Source organism: Cynocephalus volans, chromosome 3 (genome assembly GCF_027409185.1).
Source record: "Cynocephalus volans isolate mCynVol1 chromosome 3, mCynVol1.pri, whole genome shotgun sequence".
Taxonomy (NCBI): Eukaryota; Metazoa; Chordata; class Mammalia; order Dermoptera; family Cynocephalidae; genus Cynocephalus; species Cynocephalus volans.
The window spans coordinates 20,512,683-20,527,649 of NC_084462.1; the positions used below are offsets into that span (position 1 = coordinate 20,512,683).

At 39.0% G+C, this 14,967-nt stretch overlaps 1 protein-coding gene across 4 annotated transcripts in view; it reads right to left on the bottom strand.

Annotated features, from left to right (window-relative positions):
• Window positions 1–14,967, bottom strand: part of RNF216 (ring finger protein 216) — a 172,282-nt gene that overhangs the window by 91,295 nt on the left and 66,020 nt on the right. For all 4 annotated transcript variants that reach the window (XM_063090425.1, XM_063090424.1, XM_063090422.1 and 1 more), the window contains exons 10-13: window positions 14,141–14,191; window positions 13,062–13,199; window positions 10,553–10,701; window positions 9,791–9,869 (exon numbers count right to left, since the gene is read on the bottom strand). In XM_063090425.1, coding sequence (XP_062946495.1) covers window positions 9,791–9,869; window positions 10,553–10,701; window positions 13,062–13,199; window positions 14,141–14,191 — 417 coding nt within the window. The remainder of the gene's footprint in view (window positions 1–9,790; window positions 9,870–10,552; window positions 10,702–13,061; window positions 13,200–14,140; window positions 14,192–14,967) is intronic.

Consider the following 14,967-nt stretch of genomic DNA (forward strand, 5'->3'; position numbering starts at 1 on the left):
CTCATTTATATTCTCTTCATGCAGCCATTCAGCTACTGTAGGTGGCTGCAGACGTCTGTGTCTTTAGCAACAAACCAGTTCGCTGCAGATGTGAATTTTGGTTATATTTCATTGCTGTACAGTTAATAACACTATATGCTACAAAGGATAGGATGAGGCCTGGAAAGAGTAGGAAAAAACGGCAGGGAAGAGAGCTGGCAGGTGAGAAAGGAGAAATAAAACAAATACAAGTGACAATGGGAAAAGATGGGTGATTACACAACCACATTCACATTCTCAGGTTCCACTGAAAGACTCCAAACCAGATGTTCCCCACAGTTATTTTGATTAAACTCTTACCATCTGATGGTTCATGAACGGCTCTCCATCTTGTGGCCCTAACTTTCTGGAAAGCTCTACTTACATACCTCTGAGATTACAGAGCAAAGTTATGGTTCTAGGAAGGTAAAAAGAAACTCAACAGGGAAATTTCTGACCCTAAGAATAAATATTCCAGAAGCATTGCTTTCAAATCTTTTATCTAATACTCTTCAGTCCCACCCCACATATATCCAATTCATTCCTAAAAGCAGCATACTGACAACAAACTGATGAATCCTTTTTTTTTTTTTTTTTTGTCTTTTTCGTGACGGGCACTCAGCCAGTGAGTGCACCGGCCATTCCTATATAGGATCCGAACCCGCGGCGGGAGCGTCGCCGCGCTGCTAGCGCAGCACGCTACCGAGTGCGCCACGGCTCGGCCCAAACTGATGAATCCTTTATCTCAGAACACACAAGGGACCTGAGGGCCTCGACAAAAGCATTCCATCATATTAATGAAACAAAGACTCTCTCCATTTCTTCAAAGATACAGTGTCTTATTCTTCAGGGATTCCAGACATTCAAGTCCTCCTCCAGATAATGCATTAATATAAATGCCTCATCTCAGAGTGACAAGTTCCTGGCAATCCAACTGGAGTTTAGATTACTGGCAAAGACACTGCAATGAGAAAGCAGATGCCCTCAGTCTCACATGGGCCAAAATTAGCTTGTGGCTCATTTCTTAAACATTAGTAATCCTCAAGGATTAATGTTTGGTTTATCCATCTTGCTGAAGAGAAAGAATGTCATAAGGAAAATTAGCACAAGTGAAAAAGGTAAAAGCATAAACCCTCATAACACTGACATCTTTGATGTTAAATTTGGAATGCATGTAGTGTTATGCTTTAGTACAAAGCCTAAAAGAATTTTGTCAATTCTGTTTGTAGTGTTTTGCTGACACACATATTTTTGAAACACCCAGTATGAGAGAAAACCTTTTCCTCATGGAGAATCAGTGCCACCTAGTGGTGACTCGTCCCACAGCTCACAAATAAGGACAGAAAGGCTTTATTCCAAGTGTAAGCTTTCCTTTCCAAATAAAGGACAGGGTAGGGACTTCTCTGCACTCTGCTTTGCTGGCTGACCCAGCTCTACCATTCTGTCACTGCCTCAGGTCCCCATGCAACACAGTTTTCACTTTATTTTCCATGACAGGCCAAATACCTGCATCACCAAACAGTAGAAAGGGGAGTCTAGACTTGAATGCTATTATCTACAGGTCAAAGTCAAGTTCTGAAGTACACAGCAATTGATAATACCTTTTGATGCATTTTTCTCTCCACTGCAAAACATTTCTGAGGGGCATAAAGAGACTTGAAAAAATACAAAACCATACTTTGAACTTACATAGCATGACCCAATGTTCCTAAGGTAATAATCTCCCTTATGGGCTTCTTGTCCTCTGCCTGTTTCCTCTTTTTGCTGCTTCTTACTCCAGACTCCAAAATCTTTCTCCAGACTGGATTTCTCCATGTATTCTTGACACTAACTCACTTACCAAATATATATTGAGCAACTACTATGTGCTAGACATTGGTAAAACCCATATATACTAGATACCTCCACCCTGACTTGTCAAGTTAATTTTCTTCTCTCCTGCAATCGTTTTGATTCTATTTCCAATTTTGTGTCCAGCATCATTATCTACATAGTGGCCCAAACCAGAGAGGCCTGTGAGTCGTCTGGACTTGTCCCCACCTTCACATTCAGCATAACACCCTCTAACCCTATGTTTGTAATGTCTTTCAAATCTGTTCCTTTTCTCTACCCTCACATTTAGTTTTAATCCTTATGATCTGTATCAGTCAGGATGTGCTGGGTTATGCTGTTGGAACAAATCCAAACCTCAGTAGCTCAAAACAGAGGCTTATTTCTCATTCATGCTACATATCCGTTTTGGCAGAGGGAAAAGAAAGTGAACCATTGGGCCCTTAAAAAAAAAAGTGGTAAAAACATAATATAAAACCTACCATATTAACATATGTTTAAGCATTCAGTATTGTTAACTAAAAGCAAAATCTTGTACAGCAGATCTCTAGAACTTTTTCATCTTGCATGACTGAAACTACCCATTGCCCAGCAACTCATTTCCCCCTTCTCCCAACTCCTGGCAACCACCATCCTGCTTTCTGCTTCTATGAGTCTGACTACTTTAGATAGAGCATATAAGTGGAATCATGCACTATTTGTCCTTCTGTAAAGTGGCTAATTTCATGTAGCACAATGCCTTCAAGATTCATCCATGATGTACCATATGACATGATTTTCTTCTTTTTAAAGGCCGAATAATATTCTGTATTACAAATATACAGATTGAGCATCCCTAATCCTAAAATTCAAAATCCGAAATCCAAAACTTTTGAGCTGACATGATGCTCAAAGGAAATGCCCACTGGGTCATTTTGGATTTCAAATTTTCAGATTAGTTATACTCAATCTGTACCACATTAATATCCATTCACCTGTTGATTGATACTGAAGCTGTTTCTATCTTGTGGCTACTGTGAATAAGGCTGCAATGAACATGGGAGCATGTTCTTTGAGATCCTTTCTCAAAGGATTTCAATTCCTTTTCATCGGTTGCCTTTCACTTTGATGACTGTTTCGCTTGCTACACAGAAGCTTTTTAGTTTGATGTAGCCCCACTTAGTCTATTTTTGTTTTTGTTGCCTTGCTTTTGGTGTCACATCCAGGAAATCATTGCCAACACCAATGTTATAAAGCTTCCCCCCTATGATTTCTTCTAGGAATCTTATTGTTTTAGGTCTTACATTTAAGTCTTTAATCCATTTTGAGTTGATTTTTGTATGGTGTGAGATAAGGATCCAATTTCATTCTTTTGCATTTAGATATCCAGTTTTCACAGCACCATTTGTTGAACAGACTATACCCTCCCAATTGTGTTCTTGGCACCCTTGTCAAAGATCAGCTGACCATATATGTGTGGATTTATTTCTGAGCTCTCTATTATGTTCCATTGGTCTATAGGTCTGTCTTTATACCATACTGTTTTGATTACTGTAGCTTTGTAATGTGTTTTGAGGTCAGGAAGTGTGAGACCTCTAGCTTTGTTCTTCTTTCTCAAGATTGTTTCAGCTATTTGGGATACTTCATTGTTCCATATGAATTTTTGGATTGTTTTTTCTACTTCGGCACAAAATGCCACTGACATTTTGGAAGGGACTGTACTGAATCCATATGGTATCTTTGGGTAGTATAGACACCTTAACAATATTAAGTCTTCCAATTCATGAACACAGGATGTCTTTCCATTAATTTGTCTTAATTACATTCAGGAATATTTTGTAGTTTTCAGTGTACAAGTCTTTCCCTCTCCTTGGTTTATTCCTATTTTATTTTTATTTGATGCTATTATAAATGAGACTGTTTTCTTAATTTCTTTTTAGGAATGTTTGTTATTAGCATATGGGAACAAAACTGATTTTTGTATGTTGACTTGGTATCCTGCACCTCTTTTGAACTTGTTTATTCTAACAGTTTTTTTTTTTTTTTTTTTGGTGGAAATTTTAGAGTTTTCTATGTATAAGAGCATGTCATCTGTAAACAGATAGTTCTACTTCTTCCTTTCTGAAATAGATGCCTTTTCTTTCTTTTTCTTCCCTAATTGCTCTAGCTAGGGCTTCTAGTACTATGTGGAATAGAAGTGAGAAGAGCGGGCATTCTTGCCTTGTTCTTGATCTTAGCAGAAAAGCTTTTCAGGGTGTTGTTTAGTTTCCATGTATTTATGAATCTTCCCATTTTCTTACTGTCAGTGATTTCTAGTTTCATTCCACTGTGCCTGAAAAAGACAGTTAGTATGACTTCCATTTTCTTAAATTTAAGACTTGTATTGTGACCTAACATTCTCTACCATGGCGAATGCTCCATGTGTGCCTGAGAAAAATGTGTTTTCTGCTCCTGTTGGGTAGATGCTCTGTATATATGTCTGTCAGGTGCAATTGGTCTATAGTGTTGTTCAAGTCAGCTCTTTCCTTATTAATTTTCTGTCTGGTTATTTTATTGATTATTGAAAGTGGGATATTAAAATCTAGTATTTTTGTACCAGTCTATGTTTGCTTCATATGTTCAGGTACACTGATGTTGGGTACACACATAATTTTTATATCTTCCTGGTGAATTGACTCTTTTATCATTATTTAATATCTTTCTTTGTCTCTTGAGACAGTTTTTGAATTAAGCCTATTCTATACAGTCATGTGCTGCATAATCATGTTTTGGTCAATGACAGACCACATATACAACACTGGTCATAGCAACAGGATATACCATATGGCCTAGGTGTACAGCAGGTTATACTATCTAGGTTTGTGAAAGTACAGTCTATGATGTTTGCACAATAACAAAATCACCTAATGACACCTTTCTAAGACCATATATCCATCATTAAGCAATGTGGCCACCCCTGCTCTTTTGGTTATCATTTGCAAGAAATATCTTTTTCTATCCTTTCACTTTCAGCCTATGCATATCATTAAATCTAAAAGGAGTCTCCTGTAGACAGCATACAGTTGGATCTTGATTTTTAAAATCCATTCAGCTACTCCATGTCTTTTGATTGGAGAGTTTAGTCTACTTACATTTAAAGTAATCACTGATAAGGAAGAACTTATTGCCATTTTGATTTTGCTGTTTTCTGTCTTGTGGCCTTTTTTGTCCCCCTTTTCCTCTCTTGCTGTTTTATGTTTTGTTGACTTTTTTTTGTAGTGACATGCTTTTAAATTCCTTTCTCATTGTATTTTGTGTATTTTCTATAGGTGTTTTCTTTGTGGTTACCGTGGGCCTTACAAAAAACATTCTGAATGTATAATAATTTATTTTAAGCTGATAACTTATAATTGCAAGCACTCTTCTTTTCTATATCTCCTCCCTAAACTTTGTGTTATTGATGTCACAAATTACACCTTTTTATATTGTGTATCCATTAATATATTTTTATAGTTATAGTTATTTTTTAATGTTTTTGTCTTTTGAACCCTATACCAGAGTTAAAAGTGATTTATACATGACATTACAGTATTACAGAATTCTGTACATGTCTAAATACTTACTTATCAATGAGCTGTACAATTTCATATGCTTTCATGTAACTATCTAGCATCTTTCTGTTTCAATGTGAAGAACTCTCTTTAGCATTTCTTGTAAGGCAGGTGTATTAGTCAGGGTTCTCCAGAGAGACAGAATCAATACGTTATGTTATAATTATATGAGAGGGATTTATTAGGGGAATTAGCTCATGTGACTATGAAGAAAAGTCCCACAATAGGCTGTCTATAAACTGGATGCCGGTAGCATGGCTCAGTCCAAGTCCAAAGGCCTCAAAACCAGGGAAGCTAATGGTGTCCTTGGTATAAGTCCTGGAAACAAAAAGCTGAAGAGTCTCAAGCTGTGATGTCCATAGACAGGAGAGAAGAGTGTATCCCAGCTCCAGCGGATCAGGAGAGAGCTTCACCTCTTTTTTCTGTCTTTGGTTCTCTTCAGAACCCCAGCAGATTGGATGGTTCTCACCCACATTAAGGGTGGGTCTTTCCCACCCAGTCCACTCAGACTGTCATACAAATCTCTGCTGGAAACACCCTCATGGACACACCTACAAAGATAGCTTTCCCAGGTTTCTCAGCATTCCTTCACCTAACCAAGTTAAAACCTAGAATTAACCTTCACAGCAGGTCTACTGATGATAAGCTTTATCAGCTTTTGTTTATCTGGAAATGTATTAATTTCTCCCTCACTTAAAAAAAATTTTTTTTTTAACCTGAAAAGTTGCAGACAACCTCCCTCACTTTTGAAAAACAGTTTTACCAAATATAGTATTCTTAGTTGGCAGTCTTTTTTCTTTCAACACTTCAAATAACCCATCCCGTTCCCTTCTGGTCTGCAAGGTTTCTTCCAAGAAAGTTGCTGATAATCTTATGGGAGATCTTCTTGTATGTGACAAGTCATTTTTTTCTTCCTGTTTTCAAAATTCTATCTTTGACTTTCAGTAATTTGATCATGTGTCTTAGTGTGGCCTTCTTTGGGTTCATCCTAGATGGCGGTCTGTTGGGCTTCTTGAATTTGAATGTCCACTTCCTTTCCCCAGATTTGGGAAGTTTAAGGCCATTATTTTCAAATAAACTTTCATTCCCTTTCTCTCTCTTCTTTTCTAACACTCCCATAATATGTGTATTGGTCTGCTCGATGATGTCCCACATGTCTCATACGCTTTCTTCACTCTTTTTCTTTTTGCTCCTCCAACTGGATAATTTCAAATGACCTGTCTTCAAGTTTACTGATTCCTTCTTCTGCTTGACCAAGTCTGTTGCTGAATCCTTCTAGTGAGTTTTTCAATTCAGTTACTGTACTCTTTAGGCCTAAAATTTGGTTCCTTTTAATATTTTCTATGTCTTTACTGATGTTCTCATTTTGTTCACACATCATTTTCCTGAGCTTGTAGAACATTATTTATAGTGGTTATTCTGAATTTTTTTTCTCAGGTAATCCACACACCTCCATTTCTTTAGGGTCAGTTTCTGGATATTTCTTTTGTTCCTTTGGTTAGGCCATGTTACCCTATTTCTTTTTGTGCCTTCGTACTTTGTGTTGGGACCTGCAGATCTGAAAAGATGGCCATCTCTCCCAGCCTTTACAGATTGCTTCGTGCAAGGAAAGACCTTCACCAATAAGCCTGAGATATTTTGAGGGCCTCTCAAACCTTTTCTGAGAATGCATCTTTTCTGATTTGTGGATGTGAATTTCCAATTAGAGAAGTTTTGCAAGCTTTTTTTTTTTTTTTTTTTAGGAGGTCATAACCTCTTCTTTCTTATAGTGTCTGTCAGGTACTGCAGGCTCTCTGGAGCTGCTATAAGTCACCTAGCTCTTTTTGGTCTCAGCAACTCCCAGGCATCTAGAATATGTTGAGTCCTGTTAGCACTCTGAGTGGGGTGAGACAGAAATTCAGACCCTTGAGCAACCCCTTGAGAAGCCCGAATGCTGAACAAATGCTCCACTCCTCCCATCCCTTTCCCCTCTACCTGTGGGTGAAGACTCCAAGGTATACCTGGAGTACCTGTCTACTGTACTGTGGATCCTCTGGAGCAGTACAAGCCACCCAGCTTTCTTTTTTTCTTGGTGGCACATAGGATCTACACTATACCAAGTCCCATCAGTGCTGTGACTCAGGTGAGACAGAAACTGGACTCTTGGGCAGGCTCCTGAAAGGCTAGAATGCTGGACTCATGCTCCAACTCTTTCCCTCCCCAGGGAGAAACAAGGAGTTGGGAATTTTCTCTCACTTGTTTTGCGCTGAGCCAGGGAAGGGCAATGGTGAGAGAGTGCATGCTAGTTCCACTACTGCATTTGTTCTCAGTGGCCTCCAACCTGGTACCCTTTCTTGTCAGGCAAGACAAAAACTAATCCCTTGGGTAGCCCCTTGAAAAGTGTGAATGTTAGACATATGTTCCAGTCTTCTCTTTTCCTCCCCAGGGAGAAACCAAGAGTTGGGAGTTTCCTCCCAATCATACTGTGCTGTGCTGGGGGGAGGGGCTCTGGAGAATGAGTACCACAAATTCATCTATCAGCTTTGATGCAACTGGTTTTGTGCTCACACAGGGTGTGGGAGCCTCTTAACTAGTTTCTGGATTTCTTGCAAAGAGAAATAGTCCATGTATTGCTGTTGAACAGGTGTCTCTGTAGGGAAAGGAGGGTCTGGAGCTTCCTATTTGGCCATCAGGCTGACATCACCCTGAACCATAGGCCTCTATGGCTTTTTCTGCAAGTGACCTACTCACTTACACATTTCACTGGTTGAAAGAAGCTACACAGCCACCTCCAAGTTTAACAGGGCAGGTATATTCCTCCCACAAACAGAAAGTAGAATATTTGGGTGTTCTTGCCTGGGATCTTAAGAACCTCTGAGGAGCTCCCACTAACATCCCAAGTTGATGTTCTCAAGATACTCACTGGACACTGTTTCAGGCTCTGGTGTGCCCTCAGGTTGCTTCTAAATGTCTTTGGAGAATAATGGCCTCCCCTTCTCTTTGGCCTTCCAAATCATATATGAGAACCTTCATTGGCAGACTCTACTTGGAAACATGCCAGGAAATGTAGTTCCCAGGTCCTTCTTAGCAATTCATGAAGACCCCAGAGGAGATGGCAGTGATGTACATTTCTCACCTGGACTACTCAACAGCAAAACAGATCTTCCTGATATTTTACCTCTCCCCTGACTTTGGAATGGTGCTAAAGGGCCTGCCCCTACCCAGCTCATAAGCCTTATCCAAACTCCTGATACTAGTCAGTGCCCAGGCTGCTGCTACTCCTCGGGCCTAAAACATTCCTCCACCTTCACTCTACTTCCCACCCTGTACTTCCCTTGGCTACTTCCTCCTTGCTCTCTGTATCTTAGGTCAGGCATAACCTTCCCAGGCATTCCAGTGTGTGACACACTGGAAACACACAGAAGAAAGTTGGTTAGTCTGCTTTTTTTAGTTCCAAGATGCCAGAGACTGTTGAGACAATTGTTATAGCAACACCCTGGGGTGGGGACAAATTATTAAATGGCCACATCAGTTGTAAGAATACACCTACATTTCACACAGAAATATTAATGTTGAAAACAAAAGGAGTAAAGTTTTAGCCCATTAGTTTAGTGTCTTCTTCTTTCTCCCACCTTTATCTTAATTTCTTCATTCTCCCTGAGACAGAAATACAACTTCAGTGTTCAACTCTTGATCATGCAGTTTTAGAAAAATGGCTTAAAACATATTTGTCTAGGGGGAAGGCCAATATTCACCAAAATCTCTAAGTGGCTTATAAATAATTGACAAACTTTAAGACATTCTTAAGTCACAAAGAATGAAAAAAGTTAGACAGAAAAAAGATTTGCAGCAGTGAGGTGACTGACTAGCTCTGGTCTCACCCAATATAGTCAGTTCTTACAAGGCAGAGTCAAGTGAATAACTCACCAGACATGATAGCGATGCCACCATAATGCCCAGTTCTTTAATTAAAGAAGTGTCGCTTGGACTTTAAAAATGATAGGAAGTATGTGAGTGCACATGCACACATGGGGGGTGGGGGGGCGGGAGACAGTATTTGACCACAGGGTGGGAGAAAGAGCAAGCAAGAAAAATGGTGACAAAGTGGAAGAAAAACAAAACCCTTCATATTTTATATAATAGTATCCTTCCTTACAAGAAAACATAAATCAGGGATCCAGAGGTTCATAACTACAATTCCACAAGTGGCTCCCATCTCTGTAACCATGTCAACCACCATTCACAAAGTACCAATCTTCATCTGCTTTCATGAAAAGGAAAGTGTGAGATCCTCATGTGTCAGCACGCAGATAAAGATCAGATATTTAGACCATTAGCATAGCCCAAAATATCGTAATTTAGATACACATCTAGAAAAAAATATGCTTCCCTACCTTTCGGCAGCGAGGATTAGGACAACTGAACCTCTTCACATCACTGTCCAGCAGAGCAGGAAAGCTACAGGAGGGGCACCTGGAGTCAAAACAGCAGAAGTAATATTACTTGGAATATTAGAGCCTGATTTGGTTCCATCTGACTGTTCACACTAAGACGGAATTTTTAGCTGGACAGCCATATTGCTTTTTTACTCCTTAGTTTTCTTTAAAACATGGATTGAGCCTCTTTCTTGTGCTGACTCTAACCAGGAAACACAGATACCATTCTAGGTCCTGACTCAGTGTAAACACTCAATCAACACATATCCCAACCTTAATGAGAACTCTTTGCACATGTCACTTTCTTCCAACCCAGGGCCAGAAGATTTGGAGGTGCCAAAAAATGCAGATAAAAATTTGAGCTGCTTGGGCCGGCCCGTGGCTCACTTGGGAAAGTGTGGTGCTGATAACACCAAGGCCACGGGTTCGGATTCCATATAGGGATGGCCGGTTGGCTCACTTGGGACAGCATGGTGCTGACACCACCAAGTCAAGGGTTAAGATCCCCTTACTGGTCATCTTAAAAAAAAAAAAAAAAAAAAAATTGAGCTGCAGATTTTTCCATTAATAAAATTAATTATTTTATTTCTCAGCGATAAGTGCCAGAAAACTGGAAGATATAGCTTTGTTACAGAATTTTCGTCATCTGATGAAAACACTCAGACAGTTTTCACAATGGGGAATGATATGAGAGAAGACCCTCCAACTCTGAGAATTCACCTGACAAGCTCATCAGCGTAGGCTGCAGCAACTTCTTCTTCAGCTTTTCGCTCATAGTATTTATACAAGATGGTCTGGGGAAGCACCTTCTCCAGTTCACTGGCTGGGAATGAACATGTGCAGCTGCCTTCCATGCAGCTGAGCTCTGACTAGAATGACAAGGCAAAGAAAAAAATAAAAGAAAATTCAACCAAATTTTCAGAAAAACAAAGAGCTTCAGTAGTTAAATGCATTTTTCAATGCGAGGCAAATAAATAGTGCTAAGAACACAGATTTTGAGATGGCAGAGTAAAAATCTCTGCATCTAAGAAATCACACTCAAAACAAGAAAACCCTCACTTGGTTAAACCATAGTGCTGATAACACCAAGGTCAAGGGTTCAGATCCCCATACCGGCCAGATGCCAAAAACAAAAAACAAAAAACAAACCAAGGAAACAATGAACCTTATCTGAGATGGCAGTGTAAAGATCTCCCTGACTCTCTTCTCTGAGAAATCACTCTCAAAACAAAGAAACCATGAAATAAAAAAAAGTCCATCTTTGATACTGCTAAATGACCTATTATCAGCCCAAATCACAATCCATGAAGATGGAAAGTGGATGGAGAAAGGATAAATGGCTTAGCAGACTGGAGGTGGAAGCCTATAACTCAGTGTATGAAAAGGAGATGCTGGTGAGAAGCAAGCTGTTTCCCTTTACAGATCTCGGAAAGCTGGAGACCCCTTGGAAGGCAGAGCTAAGTGGTAGGGAAGAAGCAAGGAGTAGGGATTGATAGGAATAAACTGCAAACAGAGGGATTGTTTCGAGTCTCCAGTTCCTGCTCCCTTCAGATGCAATCAGTAGACTGAGAGAAAGAAGGAAGGTCTCAGGAACAGCCAGAAGGCTCTGGCCTGGGAAACAGTTACAGAGGGTAGAGCTAAGGTTTGGCCTGAAGTTGGCTTAAAGTGAAGGCTGCATACTGAACTGGGAATTCTCCAGCTCCTTCCTCCCACTCAGCTCTAGAATGTTGAAAGATGGGCTCTTATCTACTAGGTAGGAGATATGCTAAATCACCTCAGGGAAAAGACCTAAGATAGTATCATTTGGGGTTCACAACACAAAAACTAGCTGGCTATCCAGGCACCTAGAGTCAAACTCACCAGTCTAAAAGTCCCATTACTCAAAGAGCTTCCAAACAGCTCTTTAATATGAACAAAAAATGCCAGACCTCTGAGGAATGTTTTCGTACATGAAAGATAGACACCAAAGCAAACAAATGGAAAAAAACATCTTAAAAATAGCAATAGCTAAAATTTGTGAAGCATTTTACCATGTGTCAGACAATAAGTTCTTTAAACTCATTATCTCATTTAATGTTCACAACAATCCCATGGTTATTTCCATTTTACAGAGGAAGAAACTAAGGCTTGAGGAATTTAATTTGCTCAAGGTCACATAGCCAGTAAGTGGGGGCCCAAGGCCCAATGCATTCTGATAAACTCCTAAGGTCATGCTTTCTGAAAACACAAAAACTCTATTTTGAAGTAATGTTATTTACAAAAAGTTGCAAAAATGGTACAGAGTTCCTGCATCTTCTTTACCCAGCTTCCCTTAATGTTAACATCTTATGTAACCACAGCATATTAATCAAAGCCAGGAAGTTAACATAGGTATAATATGGTTAACTAAATCACACCAGGTTTTCCACTAATGTCCTTTTTCTGGTCCAGGATCTCATGTGGCCATCTAGCTGTCACGTTTCCTTAGTCTCCTTCAACCTGTGACAGTTTTTCAGTATTTCTTAGTCTTTCACGACTTTGATACTTCTGAAGAGTACTAGTCAGTAATTTTGAAGAATGTTTCTCAATTTGGATTTGTCTCAAGATTAGACTGAAATCAGACATTTATGGCAAGTTCTCAGTGCACCACCAGGAGTGTAATGATGTTAATGTGCCTTATGACTGGTCATATTAAAAAGGCCATGTTTTAAATCACTGTATTAGTTTTCTATTGCTGCTGGAACAAAATACCACAAACTCAGTGGTGTAAAACAGCACAAAACTACTTTCCACACTGTCTTATGCTGGGTCAAGAGAAACTGACTTTGGACAGAGAAATACGATCTTGTATAAAAGTTATTATAATATATGTATTTTAATCCAACTATGAAATCCTTTTAAGAATTTGTAAAAAGAATACTAATGAGCTTGCATACATTCAAATGGGCTACAAGGTTCTCTTTTTTTTAGTTTATCTTTCATTTTGATTATGAAGAGAAAGATGAGTAATGAAGTTAGTGCTCTTGTGGGGATAGGTGTGGGGTAATGGAAAAATTCTACCATTCCTGAAAAGAAATCTGTTGTGCTTAGAACAAACATAATCACAGAAATCAGGTAATGCACATATTAGCATATCAGCATATTCCACCTTATCTCAGAAAAGGCACTTCTGTGAAGTATTTACACTTGTCTACAACATGGTCTCCTCAGACGCTGTGAACTACATATGGACATATTATTCAGTTCTTACCTTCCCAGATCCAAAGACTGCCTCTTGGGCATATCTGATGAGACACTCTTTGCAGAACAAATGAGCATCTGTGCACTGTGTCAGTTCCTCAAAGGGAAATTCCCCATAGCAGCAGCGGCATTCAATCAGCTGACCATCCTGCAGGCCATGAGACACATACATGAAATGTCCTATGCTCAAGCAGAGGAGAAAGCCTTGCCTCATATCCTCACATACCTGCCCCCACCCTCCTGTCCCTGGTGCACACACACACTCTGAGGTAAAAAGCAACCCCCGGGAGGCACAAAACAATGATGAGCTGTTTTATGCTGTAAAATGTTGCTCAAGATGCTAGCACAATATTAATCCATAGCTAGAGATAGGAAGATTTTCATTTTTTTTGGCATTCTTTGGAGTAATTCTTTATATAAAGTTATCATATTCATTAAGTCCATGGTGCTGGGGAACTATAACATCTGTAATCAGATGCTAACATGATTATAAAAGTCAGGGATAAGTGGCATGAGAAATATTATAGAAAAAGCTTTCAAAAGTTAAATTTTAGCTCCTTTTATGAGACAGGAGTGTGATGGGGTTGTATCCCAGCCCAAGCTTTATCTTAAGGGACTACTGAAGCTAACTAAAGCAGCAATCTCAAGTAAAGTACCAGGAAATTTACTCTTTTTATTAACTGCAATGACTGATCCAGTCACCAACCCATTCGTATCCACTACGTAAGGACCCATTTGCTATGCAAGGACAGCAGACATGAGTTTAGATATCATTCTTCCTTTTAATGCCAAAGTGATATCTGAGTTCTAAATTTTCCTCTTAGAGTCTATCTAATGAATTCTAGGTAATGTTCTTTAACAGAAACATCTCTATCACTACCTTCCGTTCAATTTTGATTCAGTCTAGTATTAAGACTGTCTATACTAGTTCATGTATTTGACTGCAACTTGGCTGAACCATAAACTCAGCAGACTACGAGTAGGTTATAAAGAAATAAATTTGCCATCAAAATGTTGAGGAAAGGTAGTAAGAGAAAACAGTCCATAAAAATACCCAGAATAAATAAATTAGATGAGAATTCAAACTACCTTTTGATACTGTTCTTCATTCATCTGCAGGGCAAGCAAAAAGTCTTCATGCTGAGGAACAAAAAAGTCATACATTCAGATACAAGTTTAGTAAAGATGACACAAACCATTTAGTATTTATTTCCAGAAACATAACCCTATTATTAACAGTCATCACATCAGTTACATAGTTTAGTAGTTTAAAAGTTACCTGAGAATAAATTAAAAATGGATCAGAGACCTAGCTATAAAAAAAGAAACCATACAAGCACTAGAAAATATGGGGAAATTGTTCCTAAGTCTGACTCAAAATGTGGAATGAATAAGGGAAGACATATAAAACACTTTTGAATAGCAAAGAATAGCATAAGCAAACAAAACACCAAATGGGTAAAAACCAAGTTTGACAATATACTTTGTTGGTTATGCTGTGGGGCAACAGGCACTCTTGTATAATACTGATAACGCAAAATAGTACAGCCATGATGGAGGGGATCTTTGCATGGACTTATCAATGCCACTTTTAGGAATCTAGCCCAAAGATACCCTGGGGCAGAAATATGAAATGATGTATGAACAAACTCACTTATCATGGCCACTATTTATAATAGCAAAAACCTGGAAACAACCCTGAATGTTCATCAATAGGGGAATGATTGAATAAACTCTGGTACTGCATAAAATGGCAAACCAGCCAGTTTCAAAAAGGCAAGAGGACTGCTGTTGAATGACTGCAACAATGCACTGTTAAGTGAAAAAACAACAGTAGAAGAGTGTGCTACCTTTTGGATAAGAAAGAGGGGTAAATAAAAGTACACACACACATATATTTGCTTTTATATAAAATA